Raw genomic sequence first — 19,673 nt, 5'->3', positions numbered from 1 at the left:
CTCTTCTTCCTTCCCCTTCAGCCCTTCTGCCAGGAGGAGGCGTCACTGGCTACAGAAGCTTGCAAGTTTCAGTAACTTTATGTCTGAACCCAGTAGTCAGATTCATTACCCCCTGACTTCTTTAGCACATCCAGGCATAAGGAACGGTTTTTCTTTTAATAATACTAATACTAATAATAATAATAATAGTAAATCTGTGTGTGTGTGTGTGTGTGTGTGTGTGTGTGTGTGTGTGTCACTATGAAAAAGCATTCATTCTCCTTTTGTCCCGATATGTAGCTGCAACTCATTTCACACAAAGTTTTTAGTTAAAGCAATTCTTATATACTTTGTATTAATATCCAAAAAGAAAGATGATGAAACTTACCAAACAAAAGCGCTGGCAGGTCGATAGACACACAAACAAACACAAACATACACACAAAATTCTAGCTTTCGCAACCAATGGTTGCCTCGTCAGGAAAGAGGGAAGGAGAAGGAAAGACAAAAGGATATGGGTTTTAAGGGAGAGGGTAAGGAGTCATTCCAATCCCGGGAGCGGAAAGACTTACCTTAGGGGGAAAAAAGGACAGGTATACACTCGCACACACACACATATCCATCCACACATACACAGACACAAGCAGACATTTGTAAAGGCAAAGAGTTTTATTGTATTAATATCCATTCGACACATTCAACTCCAAGGGGGGGGGGGGGGGGGGCGGCAAAACAAAGTGCCAATCAATTTACTGAATACATACATATTTGAGGATTTGAAAGAAATGCAAGAGAAGTTAATACCTTGTGATAAATATTAAATCTACATAGTATCTACAATGTCATAAATATTATAAACACACTTTAATTTTGTTATAATACTTTTTATTTGAAAAAATTAACAAGAGTACCTATTGGTATTTAGTACATTCCAGTATCAACTAAAGGTAGGTAGTTATTCAAGTGAATCAAGATGTACCTAGGCCTTCAGGGTAAATGGTTGTTCCTGAACAACACTGAACGAAACACATGTAGCAGAAGAAAATATTCTATGGTCCCTGAATTAAACATTTCTTTTTTATCAGAATTGAATAAAGCAATTAACTAGTCCATAATCAAGTCAGGAAGATTCTATTGCACACAACAATACTCTGTACAGCATAATTTTTCCAACATATACAACACACACTGGATGTATGGTATGATGTTTTACAGTATATTTACATATGTTATCATACTGCTGAGCAACATAATTAATCACTGCACATCAAATAATGGTCACAATACCTTCACCTTCTTACAAATTATATATATTTTCCCACAAAATCAGCCAAATTACAATTGCACTTGTCTTAAACAACATAAATGCGCAAAAATAGTGCATAAAAACTACACAACAAAGACTGCAGATTTTAAGCCCTTTTTGTACAACCTTGCCTTCATGAAATTACAGCTGACATTTTTGTGTGCTTCCCTTATGTCAATGATTATTCATTTACTGCAAATAAAATTTAAAAAGAACACATTCTGACATAAAAGGCAATTTGAACACGTAACAAACTTATCAAAAAAAGTACAGGTAAAACAGGTAGTAATCGGTCCTTTCTGCGTATTGCCAGATGGTCACAAAATCTTTATTGAATGGCTATTCTGAACAAACAACCACAAAACAATTGTGTAAAATGTAGCCCCACACTACAAAAAAACAATGGATACTAAGAAACAGAATTCACATCTCTCAATACTTATATAGTATAATGCAACAGAATAGCAAGATTCAATCAATATTTAGTCTATAAGAACTCCAAATAAAGAATACAGTTTACAGTTGAAAACCAAGCATATTGTAAAAGACACTTCCAGAGCTTTCCAGTTCTTATTTCTCCTGGTTGCACTTTTACCCTTTTCACTGTTCTACACTTCAGATTAATTGTGGCCCAAACAATCACAACACAACTTAGAACAATAATTCCATTTTGTCTTTGAACACTTGTTACAGATTTGTATCACATGTCTATTTTCTTTTATGTCTTTCAAGAAATAGTCCACAAATATAAGGCAGGAAATAGTTGGAATTCCAGAAATTCAACTATTTACAAATCTCATCACTCATTTCATTTATAAAGCATATATGTTGCTGGTACTTTAAAGGAATAATATTAATAAATAATATGCCCCAATTCTTGCACTACATAAATATTTCCCAATCAGTAGTAGCTTTACAAAGATTTGGGTTTTTGCTTCCTGCAATATGTATTAACAGAATATCATTGTCAATTTTGATTCTTAAAACAGAATTTTATTAATTGTGAGCTTAGTACTTAAATACGTGTGTTTCAAGCTTTCAAGTTTTCATCAGAGGTAAAGTAAACTGGCTAAAATCTACTATAAAAACAACAGTCAATAAGAGAAAATAAACAATTATCCATCTTTGGCTTCCCAGGGCTCTGGTACTGGTTTCAGGACACAAAAACTTCTACTGATTTTTATGCCAATCTGATACAGTGTGTGGGATCCCAGAATTACTGACATATCATATTATTCCTCCCACATATAAGGCTACAAAATTAAAAAATAAGACAAAGAGTGGAGAGATATTGTCATATCAAATATGAAATATCTGAATCAAACAGTAGAAAACTAACAAATGGTACAATAAGACAAAAAGGCTGAACAGCAAGATTTATAGCACAAAATAGTAATCCTAGGATTCAGAACTCTATGTTAGTACTTCCCCTGATTGCTGAACTTTGTCGCTTATGCTAAGCATTGGGCAGAACTCACCTGCTGTGAAGATGAGTGGAGGCAAGATGAATGGCCCTTTATCACTCTTCCCTAACCAGCCCTCTTTCCTCCTTGATGAATTAACATTGAGTTCTGAAAACTAGGATTAATATTTTTTGTCTTAAATGTTTCTTTTACCAGTACTGGGATTTTTGTAAGCAGACAGTCAAATGTTACATACAGAATAACTGTAGCTGATACCATTGTACCAAAATGCAGAACATTTACTTTTTTAAAAACACACACACACACACACACACACACACACACACACACACACACACACACACACACACAACTTTCAATAGCTATCAATTGGTAGGGAAAAGAACATTTAAGCCTAAAGAACCTCTCACTGTACTGGCTGTAAAATCATCTAACAACTCTGCGGAACTGCTGTGAATCAGTAAGCAGATTCCATAATGATTGCTAATGTTGAGGACAGTAGGTATAGCACATACATTTCATTTCATGTCTGTTACAAAAGCAGAAATAAACAATTTCATGCAAAAGAAATAAAAATAAAAAAAAAATTGCAAAAAAGGACAGGAAACTACACACACACACACACACACACACACACACACACACACACACACACTTTTATATCAATAACTTCAGTGCACATTTCTTCACCACTGTACACACAAACATTTTATTAATATCTAAGAAAATAAACAAGAACAAAAGTAAAGTTGGTGACTGATGTTCCTCAAAACTCTGGATTCTAGCTGGAGGACATAAAAAATTACAGCAAATCCTGAGTCAGAGGAGAAGCATATAAAACTAACAATGCTCAGAAGTAAGAGCATTTAGTGGTGACAATTGACAACCAATTTTTCACACCAAGTGTTTTCACATTTCAAAGCCATGTACTTCATATCATAGACAGGAATAATTACTTGCATTTCCAAACAAAAAAGCTGTTCACTATTTAAAACCATGCAAACTTCTGTGTAAGTAGAGTACATCAATCTCCAAATTGAATATTTACATTGCAACAATTACTTATCACAGTACTTGTGCTGAAATGCTCTGAACTGATAACTGAAAATATGTGCCAGTAGCCTGGATTTCCTGCATTTTGAAAGCAGTCCTTATCCATGTGATGGGAAACCACTTACTTATAAGGGGGAGGGAGGCACGTTTCTATTTTCGACAAAGGCCTACTTGGCTATAAGCTCATTTTGTGATAGTCTTTTTTTCTGTGCCTATCTGCAACTCAGCGTATCCTCTACATGGTAAGTTGCAACTATCCTTTTCATAATATTGTTACATTCCATCCCGGATTTTCCACTGTTTGATTTTACATATAAATAAATGTTGGCACACAGCAGGAAGCATCGGGTGACTTCGATAACCTAGCTTAGGCCACAAAGAGTGATTAAACAGCCTAAACGAAAGGACACTGGCCACAAAAAGCAGGAAACCCAGGTTCAAGTCCCAGTCGTGGCAAACATTTTTCCAACAGTCTCTACAAATGAAATTTTATCACTATTTACGGAAAAATAAATACACCCTTTTCGCTTTCAATTTTACGAAGCACAGTGTAATTTTGAGGTACGATAATGTTTCCTCTATTTGTTTTACGAATGGAGTTTCTCGGATTTATTTCTACTTTTTTCCGGTTTGTGTTAATGAAATCAATAATCTGGACAAGCAGACAGTAAGTAGTTATAAAACTGGGAAAACAGGAGCCTATTTCAAAATTAAAGCTATTATGTTTCTAGCCTTCCAATGTATTTTTATTAATACAGTGCATACAGATGGATTCTGAGAGCCAATTCTCTATTAGTAGTGTGAAGGTACAAGATTTTCCAGATGTTTTGTAGCCAAAGTTTTTAGAAAGAACTTTTTTTTGCTGAGGGTGAAATCTCATACTAACTGTGAATACAAATGAACAAGTTTTATTAGCAAAAGATATGTCTGTTTGTTTATCCAGAAAAATCGTCCCAAACTTAATAGTATAATTATTACGTAAGAGGATTTATTACGGAGCAAGTCTTGTTTCATATGTTTTATTGTTTGTCTGAGTTATTCCACATCAGCTCTGTTCTGTGCCAAGAATATTACAGCTGTACTCGGCATCACGTCGTGCAAAGGGATCGTCAGAAGTGGCAAAGAATCTCGTGTGTGCATCGCTGAGTCAAGGCATACCAACAGCCAGAAGACTCTGACAATAACGTAAACACTGACAGACTGTCCGACATGAGGCGGACGTGTGGTGTGTGATTAGTAACATTTCAGAAGGCTTCCTGTAAACCAGAGCTGATGATGCCTGGTTATGGTGGATGTTAAGCTCTCATAAAAGACATAAGAAGAATTATCGAGAAGTCGAATATTTGCAGTCTTCTCTGTGCTGACAACCGGTGAGAAGGTTATAAATTAACCAAACCCTCACAACAGGTACACCTCGTTTCGACATTCGGTGCCGGCACTCTCGGCTCGGCACACGTACGTAGCCCTCGGTGGTGAATATTCGTCAAAGACGAGGGTACCGTCGGGACTGCCCCGAGGAAGAGTGGTAGGACCACTCTTATTTTCTACGTACGTAAACGACAGAGGACATCGATCGGGTGTTTGCCGATAGTGCCGTGCGGTGTACGGTACGGTGTGTAAGCTGGGTGGCTGTAGGAGGATACGAGACGACTGACAAAATTTCTAGATGGCACAGTGGCAGCTAGCTCTAAATGCGTAAAAATTTAAGTTAATGCGGACGAGTACGAAAAAGAAACTCTTAATGTTCGGCTAAAGCGTCAGTAGTATCCTGCTCGACACAGTCCCGTCGTTTAAATATCTGGGCGTAACACTGCAAAGTGATACGAAACGGAACGAGTGTGTGAGGATTGTGGTAGGAAAGGTCAATTGCCGGCTTTAGTTTATTGGGAGAATTCTGGGAAAGTGGGGTTCGTCTGTAAAGGATGACCACATTTAGGACGCTAGTGTGACCTGTTCCTAAGTACTGCTCGAGTGTTCGGGATCCGTACCGGGTGGGATTAAAGGAAGAAAGCAAAGCAATTCGTAGGCAGGCTGCTAGATTTGTTACCGGTGGGTTCGAACGACACGCCAGTTTTAAGGAGGTGCTCCTGGAACTCGAACGGGAATCGCTGGAGGGAAGGTGACATTCTTTTCGCGGAACAATACAGAGAAATATAGAGAACCACAGGCATTTGACATGTACTGCAGAATTCTACTCCCTTCGATATACGTCGCACGTAGGGACCGGGAAGATAGGATGTGAGAAATTAGGGCTCATATCGGGGCATATAGACAGTTGTTTTTCACTCACTCCATTTGTGAGTGGAACAGGACAGTAAATGACTAATACTGATACAGGGTACCCCGCCAACTGGCAAAAATGGTCGATTCTGGAGCATCAATGTAGATGTAGATGCAGATGTACATTGATTTAGCTATAATGTACTTGTTGCAATGGTCCAGGTACATTATCGTACAGCACCAGATATGACACTGATTAGTTACTTCTGGAATACTATTAGGACCCACTTTTACGAGTCTCCACTCGACACTCGGACCAAGTTGTTGAATCATCATAGATGATTATGTATGCAAATCGCAGGTGATGACAGGTATAATCTGCCAAAGACTTGTTTCATTAGGTAATACATTGTGAAATATAACTGTGAGAACAAAGGGAGTGTCTGAGGTATCTTTCTCTAATATCAACATCCATCTGCTGCGGTACCCAAAGGAATGCCAGCTTATACTAAGATGAAATTACTAATTGATGAGCACTTGAGACCACAGGATCCTGGAACCAAGCCACTCAGCTAACCTGCCTGAGAATTTTGAAAAATTGTGATTACCATCTGAGCCCTGGTTTGGAAAGAAAATAAACATGTCCTTTTCCAAGCAGCCAATATGAAAGCCACTGCAAAGCTGGCTACAGATGACTGCACAGAGATTCAAACTCTACTCCTCACAAATGTGGTCATCCACCTTGAACACTGCCAGTTCATTTAGTAACAAAATGGGAGTATGGAGAATATTTCTGCTAACCTTAAATCATCAGCATATATGTTATTACTCTAAATATTTCTCATAAATGTACCACACAAACTTAAGATATTAACAGTCAAACAGTAACAAAGAAACTGGCCCAAATATAAAACAATAGTGAGAATACACAGGATGTGTCTCACGTCATGTTCACAATGAACCACCAACCATCACTATCCCATGTACAAAATCCAGTAATGAAATGGGAGAGAAACTTTAGATTTCTTCAAACAAGCATGTAGACCCCCGATGGCAAGGGAGATAGTGGACAGCAGTACTATACAAAAAAAGCATAAGAGGGCACCCTTTGCCTGCTTAACAGAAGATTTTACCTAATGTAATTCTTCAAAAGCCCAATAAAGTATTACATACATCCTAAAATAACTTGTTTAGTTCAATGCCACCATTCCTTTCTTTCCCCTTCCACCTACCATCAAACATATATATTTTCCAACAAATAAAGTGATTTTGTAAGTGAAACAGTTCCTTATTGAGAATATACATTTGATGTGCTTAATTATCTTGATACCTATCCACATTCCAGATTACTGATAAGATTAGTGAGAACTTTTTGTAAAATATTCTTAATAAGACATTAGAACCAGCCCTCATCACAATTTCATGGCGAGGAAGAAGAATCCAGTCACTAACATCAATGCCATCAGAGATGGAATTCTGAATCAGGGAGACAAGGAAATAAACTCTTCAATTAAGAAACAGCAATTGCTATCTAGTTACATCAGCTGTGAAAGTAAACATTACTTCTGTAACAATAGTACCAAAATGAGACCGATAATGGGGGTACAGCAATTTTGCTGTGTCCCCATGAAATATTTTTAAAACATGAGTTCACTTGAAAGCAGAAAGACAGGCATTCACAGTTGCATGCAGAAAGTACACAAATTGCTGAGGCTGTATACAAAATGATTTAACAAATAAAGTGCAGCAATGAACTTCTCCTCTCACCTATTTTCCCCCCCTCATTCCACTTCTTTACCTTTCCTCTGTGGGCTCTTTCCAGTGTTATATGAACAGTGGGCCAAGTCTCTCTCTCTCTCTCTCTCTCTCTCTCTCTCTCTCTCTCTCTCTCTCATATATATAAGTTAAAGAAGTGGAATGAGGGAGAAAATAGGTGAGAGGAGAAGCTTTGTTGCCACGCTTTATTTCTTAAATCATTTTGTATACAGCCTCAGCAATTTGTGTACTTTCTGCATGCAACTGTGAATGCCTGTCTTTCTGCTTTCAAGTGAACTCATTTTTTAAAGATTTTTCATGGGGACACAGCACAATTGCTGTACCCACATTACTGGTCACATTTTGCTTCTGCTGTTACGGAAGTAATGTTTACTTTCACGGCTGATATAACTAAATTAATTTTATCCCAAAATTTTAAAAATCTATTATACTGTTTTAATTATTGTAAACATGACAAAATATTAAACTACATTCATTACTGTCACAATGAATACATTTGTTTACAGATTAGTTGGTATAAATTTTACTTATGTTATGCACAATTTAGCTTGGCACTTTTCTGGGCAGTATGAAATGGCAGAAGTCACATAATTTCAGGCCGGCAAGGAATGTTACTGCCTTCTGGCAACCTTAGCTACTGAATAAAACAACATGCCACTGCACTGCAGTGGACACTGAATACAATGTTGTTCTGTGAGAAAGATGGGACTGTTTCCCCTACACCTCTCTTTCCTGGCACCCAATAGGCCAGCGGGCAGCAATTTAAAATGAAAATTAATATTGGAATATGCTATGTTCCGTGACCATTAAAGATGGCGAGATGGAAATCCTTTAAGTGCCCAAAACTTAACAAATGCCGAAGTATTGCATATTCAACTTATTTACAAGAAATGAAGTAAAAAATAAGAACTGAACTTTAAATTCAAAACTCACATCATCCCACCAAACACACTGCTAATTAATGGTCTACAAAGATGGTCCCAATCAAACCATAATGCAATTGATCTTAATATAGTGAAAAACAAGTAGAGAAAACAAACAAAACAGTGCTATATAAATATTTCTTTTTATTAACAAAATCAAACAATGGAAAATCTAGAATGGAATGTAACAATATAATGAAAAGGATAGTTGTTACTCGCCATATGGTGGAAATGCTGAAATGTAGAAAGGCACAACAAAAAGACTGACGGAAAGGTATGTTTCAGCCAACAATTTCCTTGTCAAAAGCACGCCCTACCCTGTTATCCCTACCCCTCTCCTCTCAAGCCTCCTCCTTACCCCACCCAGTTGCCTCTCCCATAAAGCCCCACTGCTCGCAGTCTGGTTCTAACTGCCAGAGACTGTGGTCATGTGGGCATGAGTTGCATTCGTGTGACTGTGTGTATAAGTGTGTATAAGCTGTCTACTTTCGACAAAGGCCTTGTTGCCTGAAAGCTAAGTTTCCGACAGTTTTTTTGTTGTGCCTTTCTGAGACTCTGCATCTCCGCTATAGTGTGAGTAGTAACTATCCTTTACATCATATTGCCTTTTTATTAACAGTCACACATTTGTGTTGTGTGTGCAATGCTTTAACATGCTCATTTAAGTCAACCCATTTAACAATGACATGATTAAGTTACACCAGAAAAATCTATTTCACTACCAGATAGGCTTTTTTTTTTATCTTACAGTGAATCAGTCACAACTGAGATTACAAGAAAATATATCAAACGAGAGAGAGAGAGAGAGAGAGAGAGAGAGAGAGAGAGAGAGACTTTACAAGTACCAGAAATTAAAAGTTTCAGCACAATTATTTGAAAGAGAGAGGAAGACAATGTTACTGAACAACAAAGGTGACAATATAAATTCACAAACAACACAGTTTATTTCACAGCTTTTTGCTCGCAACACAGCTGCAATTTTCCACTTGGAATGCACAAACTGACAGGAGAAACTTATTAAAGCTCATCTTGTTCAAGAGCTTAACAATTAACAGCAAAATACATCATCTAATATCATAAATTTTTAAGTGTAAGTTATAGTATCTCCAGGTGGAATACAGACGATTCAATCACAGTTCACAGATAGCACAGTATTTGTGCAATATCTATGTTGAATGCTACAGCTATCAATTTAGTCAACAAGAGGCACTATTTTCATCAGCCTTCTTCATTCTCTCATTATAAAAATTTCACGGAGTATCTCTACTAATATTATCAGAACAAAACATTCTGTTTATACAAACAGGTAATCAGTGATTTTAAACGCAAGTGTAGGCATTAAATTATGGGATCATTTTTAAAGAATAAAATATACCTACACAACAATAATACTGTCAACAAATAAAATTTGTATCAGTTGCAAGGCTCTTCAACTGCCTTCCAACTGGAACATAACCAACAGTACAACCATTAACGAAACAACCACATGGTACCTACACAATTCTTACATTGTCTGAATCACATAGAAGCATAGTCCAATTGTACATACAACTGCCTGACACCAACAGATGCAAATATCATGTGTGTGTGGCTCACAATATATTTTGGATCTGCTGCCTTAGAAACTTCCAGTTTCAAAGCACCTACATAAACATCACTGCACAACGTCCAAAAATGTGGTTCTTGCACACTGTAAACTCCAGCCAATTGACTGACTTTCTGATAACACTGAGGAAGTACATGATCCAAAGCTACTGGCTGTCTCTGCATTAATATTAACACATTATCCTTTATCAGTGCCAAAACACTTAATGCAATTAGAATGGCTATGAACATCGAACATATAGGATCAGCTATCATCCATCCAAACATCTGCATCAGGATGGCCGATATAATTACTCCAACACTCCCTAAAGTATCAGCTAAAATATGCAAAAATACTCCTTTCATTATTTGAGAATTGCTGCCACTCAACTCAGGGTCATGACTATGTGAATGACTTCCATGAGAATGAGAATGTGTATGGCCATGATTGCCATGGGAATGTCCATGGCCACTACTGCCTCCATGAGAATGCCCATGACCATGTTGGAATGCATAAATCCCAACAAGATTGACAACAAGTCCCAGAACAGATACTACAAATAGCCTTTCATGCTTCACTTCTGGCGGTTCAATTGCTCTCTCAACAGCTTCTGACATAATAAAGAATGCAATGAAGAGCAAAAACAAGCCATTCACAAAGCCAGCCAAAACTTCTGCTCTTACATAACCATAGGAAAATTTATCATTTGCTCGCCACCTCGTAATTACTGAAGCAGCAAGACCTGCTAGAAGGCCTGTGCAGTCAAAAAACATGTGAAACGAATCCGATATGAGACCTAAACTGTTGGTCCATATTCCGTAAGCTAATTCCACGAATGCAAATGAAAGATTTAGCAACAAAAAGAGAAAAAGATTTCTTGAGTTACGGTCTGAAAATATCAGCCTTGCCCATCCGCTGACCTTCTCTTTCAGTCGGGATCCCAGAGATCTGGAAGCATCCTTGTGTGTTACAGGTAACATGTTGTACGTTAAGTTTCCAAACGTGGTTCTTCATTCCTGGAATGACAAAAATATTTAACTTAACTTTGTTGGAAGAAGCATGTTCACCATAGTTAATCGTCTACAAAAGAAATAATCGACCTTATGTCTAGACTACAGGCTCTTTGACAAACAGTATTAGAAAAGGAAGTAGGCAATGAGAGAAGCAAAGGCCAGTTTAACAAACAGAGCCATAACAAATTCAAAACAGGAAAGTAAAACAGCATGTGACATAATTAACACTGAAAATTGCAGTAAAAAGAGTGCAAATAACAGAAATATTAAGACAATGAAAACTGCAGACACTACCCTACAGATGGAATAAAAATTGCTACTATAATGAACAAAAATTCCACACATGCTGTAAAATTTTAACTTGAAAGGGACAGGAAACCAGTACATCCTAGAACACATGAGCAACGATCTCACTCAATGTTTCTGGAACCAGTGATAAAATAGAAACTCAGAAAATAGTCACAAAGAACCCCCTGAGTGCAAGATCACAAATTCAATTTTTAGTAAGGCTCATTTGGAAGTGCTGTGTTAACAACTATGACATGAAAAATATCAACTGCTAATGACTCACCATGTGCATGAGCAGGGCAAAAAAGTGAGTGTCTGACAGGTGTAGAGATCAATCTTCACTTCACAAAACAGACATCGTTGACATACGTTCAAAACAAACCATTAACTCGCACCATGAACACCAAATAAATAGCACACCACAGCGATCACAAAGGTTCACAGCATCAATATTGAAGCAGAATGCCTTGGGAGTTACAAACGCCCAGTTAGGCACCCATTCTTAATGAATGCATATACTCTTAGAATAATTTTGGTGATGGCATACAACTGAATGCGAGACACACTGTTATCAGGCTTGTTGTGAAACTGACTACCTAGCAAGGCGTAGCTGCAGATAGTGCGATATGCTTCATAGGAATGGAAAACAACAACAAAGACTGAATTTGAACAGTAGCTCCAGGTGGTATGACTTGCAACGTCACACACTTTTCAGGAGAGACAGTTTGCTCTAAAGGAGTGAGTTTTATAGGCACACCAGGACTCAAGCCAAAGCATGTTATTTTGACCAGCTATTGGCCAAAAGCAGTGCTCACTCCACGGTTGTGGTTCTCTTATGCCTGCTTTCCCACTCTTGCTTGCTATGACATAAATATTCCCTACTGTCCTTACAAGATCATGCACATGAGAAAAATCGTAGGGGGGGGGGGGGGCAGAGCACCTCCAACTTCTCACAGCATAATAACTAACTTCCTACCCAGTTTATCATCCAGATTAACAGTCAGCGCAATTGTATATGAATGTGTCAAAGCATTAATGTTCGTTTATCTTGATACAACTCTCTTGGTGCCTTTGATTTCCAGAGTTCCTTCCATATGCGTTTCCTCTTCAAGTCCCAACTGGTTGAAGTTGAAAAATTCCTTACTCAACAGTGGGCTAAGTTTTTTTTATCTCATCTGCAAATTTTCAGTTAGATTCCACAGTTTGCTGTAAATCGTCAACCTGACCCTCGTTGGAAATTTCTTTATCGTCTGTCCTCCAATTCTATACCACTGTTTGAAGTTATGCAACCATCTGCTGCTTTTTGAAATCACCACAGCCTATTTCATGCGCATTATGTAGGAGGGCACTATCATGCACATTCTAAATTGTATCGAGCATCCTTGAAATGTGCAAACATCAGTTCTTGTAACAGGTGCACCTTGACCTTCGTTGAATGTCCGTAGTCTTTCTTACGTGCTAGTCATAATGCTGTGAACTTATTCTAAATCTGTTCATAATAGTTTTTGCACTATGCTGCGTATGATCTTTCATGTACACAATTATGTTTAGTACTCACTCCCTGGACAAGAATTGTCCTTCATTACACTTCAATGGAGACAGGATTTGTGGCTCCCTGTCCAACAAGGATGACAAACTACATGGCTCAACACCTGTTTCAATATCTCTTTCACTTGTTAAGCATGTATCGTCATCACTGTACTCCTCATGTACATTGTCCGCATAGTTGAGCATATATGACACCACATATTCCACTGACTCATCTTGCAGAAACACAAATATTTCATCTGCTTTGTTTTTGGCAACAGTTTGATGGTGGCCGTTCATTCTGGTTGACAGCCGATTGGTTATCATACCAATGTAAAATGCTGTGCAGCGGTTGCAGGAGAGCTGGTATATAACATGGCTGCTTTCACAGGTGGCCTGGCCTCTGATGAGGTAGGATAAGCCTGTGATGGGAGTGGAGTAGGTGGTGCTGGGTGAGTGGATAGGGCAGGTCTTGCATCTCGGTCTCCCACAAGGGTACGATCCCTGTGACAGGGGATTGGGTGTGGGTGTTCCATAGGGATGGATTAGGATGTTGTGGGATGGGCAGTGGAACACCACTTTGGGAGGGGATGGAAGTATCTTTGGTCGGGTATCCCTCATTTCAGGGCATGATGATAGGTAATCAAAGCCCTAACGAAAAACATGGTTTGGTCATTCCAGTCCCAGGGGCTACTGGGTGACAAGGGAGGGGCTTCTTTGTGGCTGGTTCTTGGGATGGGTGTGAGGATCACGTGTAGCATGGGAGATCTGTGTGTGTATTAGGTCAGGGGGGTATTGCTTGTCTGTGAAGGTCTTTGTGAGGCCTTCAGCATAATCGGCGTGAGAGTTCTCATCGCTGCAGATGCATTTGCCATGGGTGGCCAGGCTGTATGGGAGGGATTCTTTGGTGTGGAACGGGTGACAGCTGCAAAGTGCAGGTACTGTTGTTGGCTGATGGGTCTGATGTGGACTGAGGTGTGAATGGAGCCATCTGAGAGGAAGAGATTGACATCTAGGTAGGTGGCAAGATGGGTGGAGGAGGACCAGGGGAAGTGGTTAGGAAGGAAGGTGTTGAGATTGTGGAGAAATGAAGATAAGGTGTCCTGGGTTTGGGTCCAGATTATAAAGCTGTCATAAATAAACCTGAACCAGACTATGGGTTTGGGATTTTGGGAAGCTAGGAACGTTTCCTCTAGGTAGCCCATGAAGAGGTTGGCATAGGAGGATGCCATGTGGGTGGCCATGGCTGTGCCACGAATTTGTTTGTGTACCTTCCCTTCAAAGGTGAAGTAGTTACAGGTTGGGATGTAGTTGGTTAGGTGAATGAGGAATGAAGTGGTGAGTTTGGAATCTGCATGGCATAGGGAGGGGTAGTGTTCAATCACAGCAAAGCCATGGGCATGAGGGATGTTGGTGTATAAGGAGGTTGTGTCTACAGTGATGAGTAGCGACCTGGGAGGTAAGGGTGTGGGAATGGTGGAGAGCTGGTGCAAGAAGTGGTTAGTATCTCTAGGGTGGGAGGCTAGGTTTTGGACAATTGGTTGCAGGTGTTTGTCAACAAGGGCCGTGATTCTTCCAGTGGGGGCACGGTAACCAGCCACAATGGGGCACCCAGGATTGTTAGGTTTGTGGATTTTGGGGAGCATGTAGAAGGTGAGTGTGCGGAAGCACTTTTTTGATACAGAAAGCTGCTCATTTCTATTTGCATTAAAATAAAAATAAGCAAAACAATTTGAGTGGAATTCTGCCTTATGTAAGACACCTTTGTAGTTTTGCTTTCACCCAGATATGTTTTAGCACTTTTTGTGCTATCTTCAGTGGGTTTGTTTATTTTCCTTCTGCAAAAGCATGGAAACAGGAACTGCAACATTCACAAGATGAAGTAAAGTAATTCCAAACCTTTAATGTCTGGTTTCTTAGAGATGCTTATGCACAGAAGATCAATTAAATTCCTACAGGAAGATAGCATTCTGATTCCAGCACAAAAAACTACAAAAACAGAAAAGGGAAATCTGCAGGAACAGCTGTCACTAACCCGACAGAATATTACAGATTCATTAGACCAAGGAACAAATGTAGGCTGTCTGCTGTATTTCTGGATTTGACTAAAGCTTCTGACACAGTCATCCACACAGCTATACTTTAAATCTGGAGAGCTATGGCATATGTGGATATGCAGCACAACAGATAAAATCTGTATACTGGCAACAAAAACCAGTAACAATAAGTTCTTAATGCAAATCTGAAATTTAAATATAGTATGTCTCAGGAGATCTTTGGCAAGTCTACTGTTGCTCAGCCTCTTTATTTACAACCTACATTCATACTCTGCAAATGTTTACCATTCCGTTTACATATGAAGTGTGGGGAGAGTTATCGCTTAAATCGGCAATTCTCAACCTGTGCGGTGCACCACCATGTGGAAGGTGGTTTGAGCTTATCAAAAAGAAAAAAAATTGATAAATTTACTGAAAGAAAAGAAAAATAAATTCCAACATAATAAAAAATTAAAATTCACATTTACACTAACATAATATGCTTATAAATGGGACTGTATCAGCACTGCACAATGTACTTAACTAGTAACTTTTCAGTACCAAATTAAAAACCGGTTTCGCAATTATCAGTGACTCCTTAGGGTCTGGAGTCTTTTGAAGGAAAGTTGAAATGAATTCTTTTTCGGCATTTAGTTGTGATTTCTATTTTGTCTTCAGAGCAATCAATGCAGAAAATCCAGTTTTGCAAAGGAAGGATGTTCAAAATGGTATACTATATGAAATGCTCTTGTTTTCAGTGGGGAAACTGATCAATCCACCCTTTTCAAAATTCAAAGATGAATATTTCTACTGAAACTTGGGTCACACATATGGACAGATTGACAAATCATGGCTTAAGCTTCTGTGCGTGCTGTAATTAGACTCATCTCGTTCTCACACCCCCTGTCGGAGCAATATGTAAGGTATGTAAGGGGCTGTGTTATATTCCTAGATTAAACACTTAAAGCTGGTTCTTGAAACAATATCAAAATCAGTGAGAAGGAAATAAAATCACTGTACGCTGATACATGACACTATTAATCATATGGAAAAAAAATCTGGAAATTCTTAAAAGTAGCCCATTTACTCTAAAAAATAACATGGAGCAGTGGCTCAGAGAACTGCAATTATAAGTATAAAAAAGGCGATATTCATCATTTACACTAATAAAGAAAAATGTATAAAGGATGGACCAAATACGTAATCACTCAGAAGAAAAACAAAAAATCTGTCAAGCAAATGATGTGTAGCTATCAGGGAGACATTAACCAGCATCATTAACTTTCTTGTAACATTGTTTGTTACAAAGATATGAAGTGTAGTATGTAGTGTTTAAATAGCACCCTATATTTTAACTAGTCTCTCCTCAAGAATTGATCAGAAACATATCACAGTACACCATTTTCATAAACATGACACTATTAAAACAAGTACCACAAAACTGACTAACTCTTCAGTAGGCCCTACTAAGCACACAGTGCAGTTACCATAACTCTAAGTTGGCAGCAGGGAATGGAACAACAAGGAAAATGCACACACCAATAGTTCAGTCAATTATTTTCAGTTTGCGAGCATAATGTATACCAACAACGAGAAGGTAGAAATGCTACTTATCACTGGAGAATATTTGTTAGCAGAATAGTAACTGTAATATAGTTTTCTTGATTACAAAATGTGTACATGTAGTACAGCACTGCAGTACTCTTAAGTAATAAGGTTGTAACATCATAACAAACACAGTTATAAGAATGGAAACCATGCCAGTTAATGTCCCCTTCATAGCTAAACATTTGCTTTACACTTTTTTCCTAGAGAAAAAAGTTATTTGAGATGGTCAAGATAAATTGCACACTCCATATCTATAGATGAAACAAAACTGGAAGAAGTTACCTGTGTAAATTTTTTGAGCACTTTGTTAGACAATGAACTCCAATGGAGACAACATGTAGACAGTGTCTGCTGTAAATTAAGCACCATATTATTTATTATGAAACCACTTGCACATTATGCCAACAACAAGCTTATATGTACAGTGTAGGTCTACCATGCTCATTTTGAATCATACTACAGTATGGAGCTACTGTGAGGAAGAAAGATGTAACAGTATGAATGCAAAATGAAGAGTATTGGAAACAAGAGACCAAAAAGAACAACTATGAATAAAAAAAAGTGACTCATGCAGAAGTGCATTCCAAAATCTAAAATTGCCATCAATACACATATAGAGTAAAAGCTTCACTACCAAAAGAGCATAGGCTTAGATCACAAAAACAATGGAGATGTCCGCATAACACAAGAAATAAAGGCCAGCTGAGAAATACAAGAAACAGATGCTGAAAAATGCCATTCACCCTCAGGTACTTAACTGGCAAAGCGTCTAAGAACCTGTGGAGCAATATGACATGTTTCTGAAATAATGATAAAATGTAGAAGACCAGCTATGTAAATGGTGGGGAATACTTTTTATCATTATGTATGGATTGTAATTATTGTCACATAGCCTACCTAAATATAAAACTACAGCTGAATGTAAATTCTTGTAAGTATCCTATAATGTGTTTTACATTTCTGTACTGTTGTCACGTGATTTAAAGAATAGGTTTTAATACCTTTAAAACCTAAATATAAATAAGCAGGCAAGTGTGTGTACAAAATCACTATCATGTTTGCCAAATTTTTGTTTGAAATTTTAAAGTATAGGTTGAACATTTTAAGGCAATGGATTAAGCTGACTTTTACCCATACTGTAGTCAAATGGGGCCAAATACAAAACTAGTCAATCAACTGATACTCTAAATAAACGTTACAAAACATTCGACAACTGGAAAAAATAGTAGGCCTACTTAAAGTAGTAAAGGAGTTTTGCTATTTAGGGAGTAAAATAACTGATGACGGTCAAAGTAGAGAGGATATAAAATGTAGACTGGCAATGGCAAGGAAATCGTTTCTGAAGAAGAGAAATTTGTTAACATCGAGTATAGATTTAAGTGTCAGGAAGTCGTTTCTGAAAGTATTTGTATGGAGTGTAGCCATGTATGGAAGTGAAACATGGACGATAACCAGTTTGGACAAGAAGAGAATAGAAGCTTTCGAAATGTGGTGCTGCAGAAGAATGCTGAAGATAAGGTGGGTAGATCACGTAACTAATGAGGAGGTATTGAATAGGATTGGGGAGAAGAGAAGTTTGTGGCACAACTTGACTAGAAGAAGGGATCGGTTGGTAGAACATGTTTTGAGGCATCAAGGGATCACAAATTTAGCATTGGAGGGCAGCGTGGAGGGTAAAAATCGTAGAGGGAGACAAAGAGATGAATACACTAAGCAGATTCAGAAGGATGTAGGTTGCAGTAGATACTGGGAGATGAAGAAACTTGCACAGGATAGAGTAGCATGGAGAGCTGCATCAAACCAGTCTCAGGACTGAAGACCACAACAACAACAACAACAACAACAACAACAATTTTAAAAACCGCTGGATTATATGGAAAGAGTTCATTAAAATCGCCATAATCTGAATATGAGTTCGGCACTGGAGGTTTTTCATTCAAATACTTTACCCCACCCACGATCTACAAGTTCTTTAGTTGGATAGTTTTACAACGAAACAGGTTGGAATACACATATTTCACAGGCAGCACAAGAAAAACCCGACGTCTCCTTATACAAAACACATAATAATAAATAATAATAATATTCTCATTTATTTAGGGCTGTTGGATAAGTCCGTACTGCACAAACAGACCGACTCCACACACACCGGTAATCCGTGTTAAATTTTTTTTCATGTGCATAGTCATTGTCACAGAGTTATTTGTTCTGGATTTATGAAGATTAATAATGTGTTGCAACCGCAATCCACACTACCGCTGCTATTATACGCTGACATAGAACCGTTCTAGGAACCAACTGCTGACATGGCACATAAACAACTTTCGTTACAATTAATCTGCCCTCTGTTCCACGTGTTCGATGTCACTGAGACTGATGGGCCTTGGCATGCAAAACGCCGGCAAGCAATACACTCCTTGCACAGCGCATTTTACCACAACGCAGGATTATTCTTCACAGCCTGTCACATAACCAAAAAGCCGCTATATACATACTGTTAGAGTCCACGGTTCTTTTCTTTAAACAAAAAAGAAAACATACCACTTCACGAAGCAGGACACGAATTTTGGCTTCTGTTTTCATTTACACGGCCCATTTCGCTGGTTTTTCATAGTCTCTAACGGTGAACATTACTTCCCCGTTTCCTCAGTAAACGTCAGATGCCAAAATCCCTCCCCACCTGGGCCATGTTAAAACGATGACTGCCTCAAACGATACCAACATTAGAAAATTTGTAACCAGATTTTAATTAACTTTTGATCGAAACTCCCGCGGGGTTGTAACATTTTCGTTGAATTTCACCTTAATAGATATTTTCGCCCTCACAGAAAACGCTTTCTTTGTCATAATTGATTTGGTTCTCATAAAGTTGACTCGTTTTTACCACACGTTTTTTATTTTATTTTCTGCATTTATTATACAACATAACACTATG

At 38.2% G+C, this 19,673-nt stretch overlaps 1 protein-coding gene across 4 annotated transcripts; it reads right to left on the bottom strand.

The window, feature by feature from the left end:
- Positions 1 to 8,086: 8,086 nt before the first annotated feature.
- LOC124794623 (zinc transporter 7) lies at positions 8,087 to 19,422 on the bottom strand. 4 transcript variants are annotated; one of them, XM_047258116.1, is made up of 3 exons: positions 19,280 to 19,422; positions 17,021 to 17,089; positions 8,087 to 11,282 (listed from the first exon to the last, which is right to left on the bottom strand). In XM_047258116.1, the coding sequence occupies exon 3, from the start codon at positions 11,244 to 11,246 to the stop codon at positions 10,200 to 10,202; it is 1,047 nt and encodes a 348-aa protein (XP_047114072.1). In that variant the 5' UTR covers positions 11,247 to 11,282; positions 17,021 to 17,089; positions 19,280 to 19,422; the 3' UTR covers positions 8,087 to 10,199. The 4 variants fall into 4 exon arrangements, with proteins under 4 accessions (XP_047114072.1, XP_047114074.1, XP_047114073.1 ...); XM_047258118.1 differs by having other exon boundaries at positions 17,021 to 17,086; XM_047258117.1 differs by lacking the exon at positions 19,280 to 19,422 and adding an exon at positions 18,888 to 19,061.
- Positions 19,423 to 19,673: the final 251 nt, after the last annotated feature.

Source organism: Schistocerca piceifrons, chromosome 4 (genome assembly GCF_021461385.2).
Source record: "Schistocerca piceifrons isolate TAMUIC-IGC-003096 chromosome 4, iqSchPice1.1, whole genome shotgun sequence".
In the NCBI taxonomy this organism is placed as follows: domain Eukaryota; kingdom Metazoa; phylum Arthropoda; class Insecta; order Orthoptera; family Acrididae; genus Schistocerca; species Schistocerca piceifrons.
The sequence above is the reverse complement of the archived record's forward strand: the minus strand, read 5'-3'. Positions and strand labels throughout refer to the sequence as shown.

Excerpts from the sequence above, each read along its gene's own strand:
- LOC124794623 (XM_047258116.1), bottom strand. The coding sequence starts at position 11,246 with ATGTTACCTGTAACACACAAGGATGCTTCCAGATCTCTGGGATCCCGA.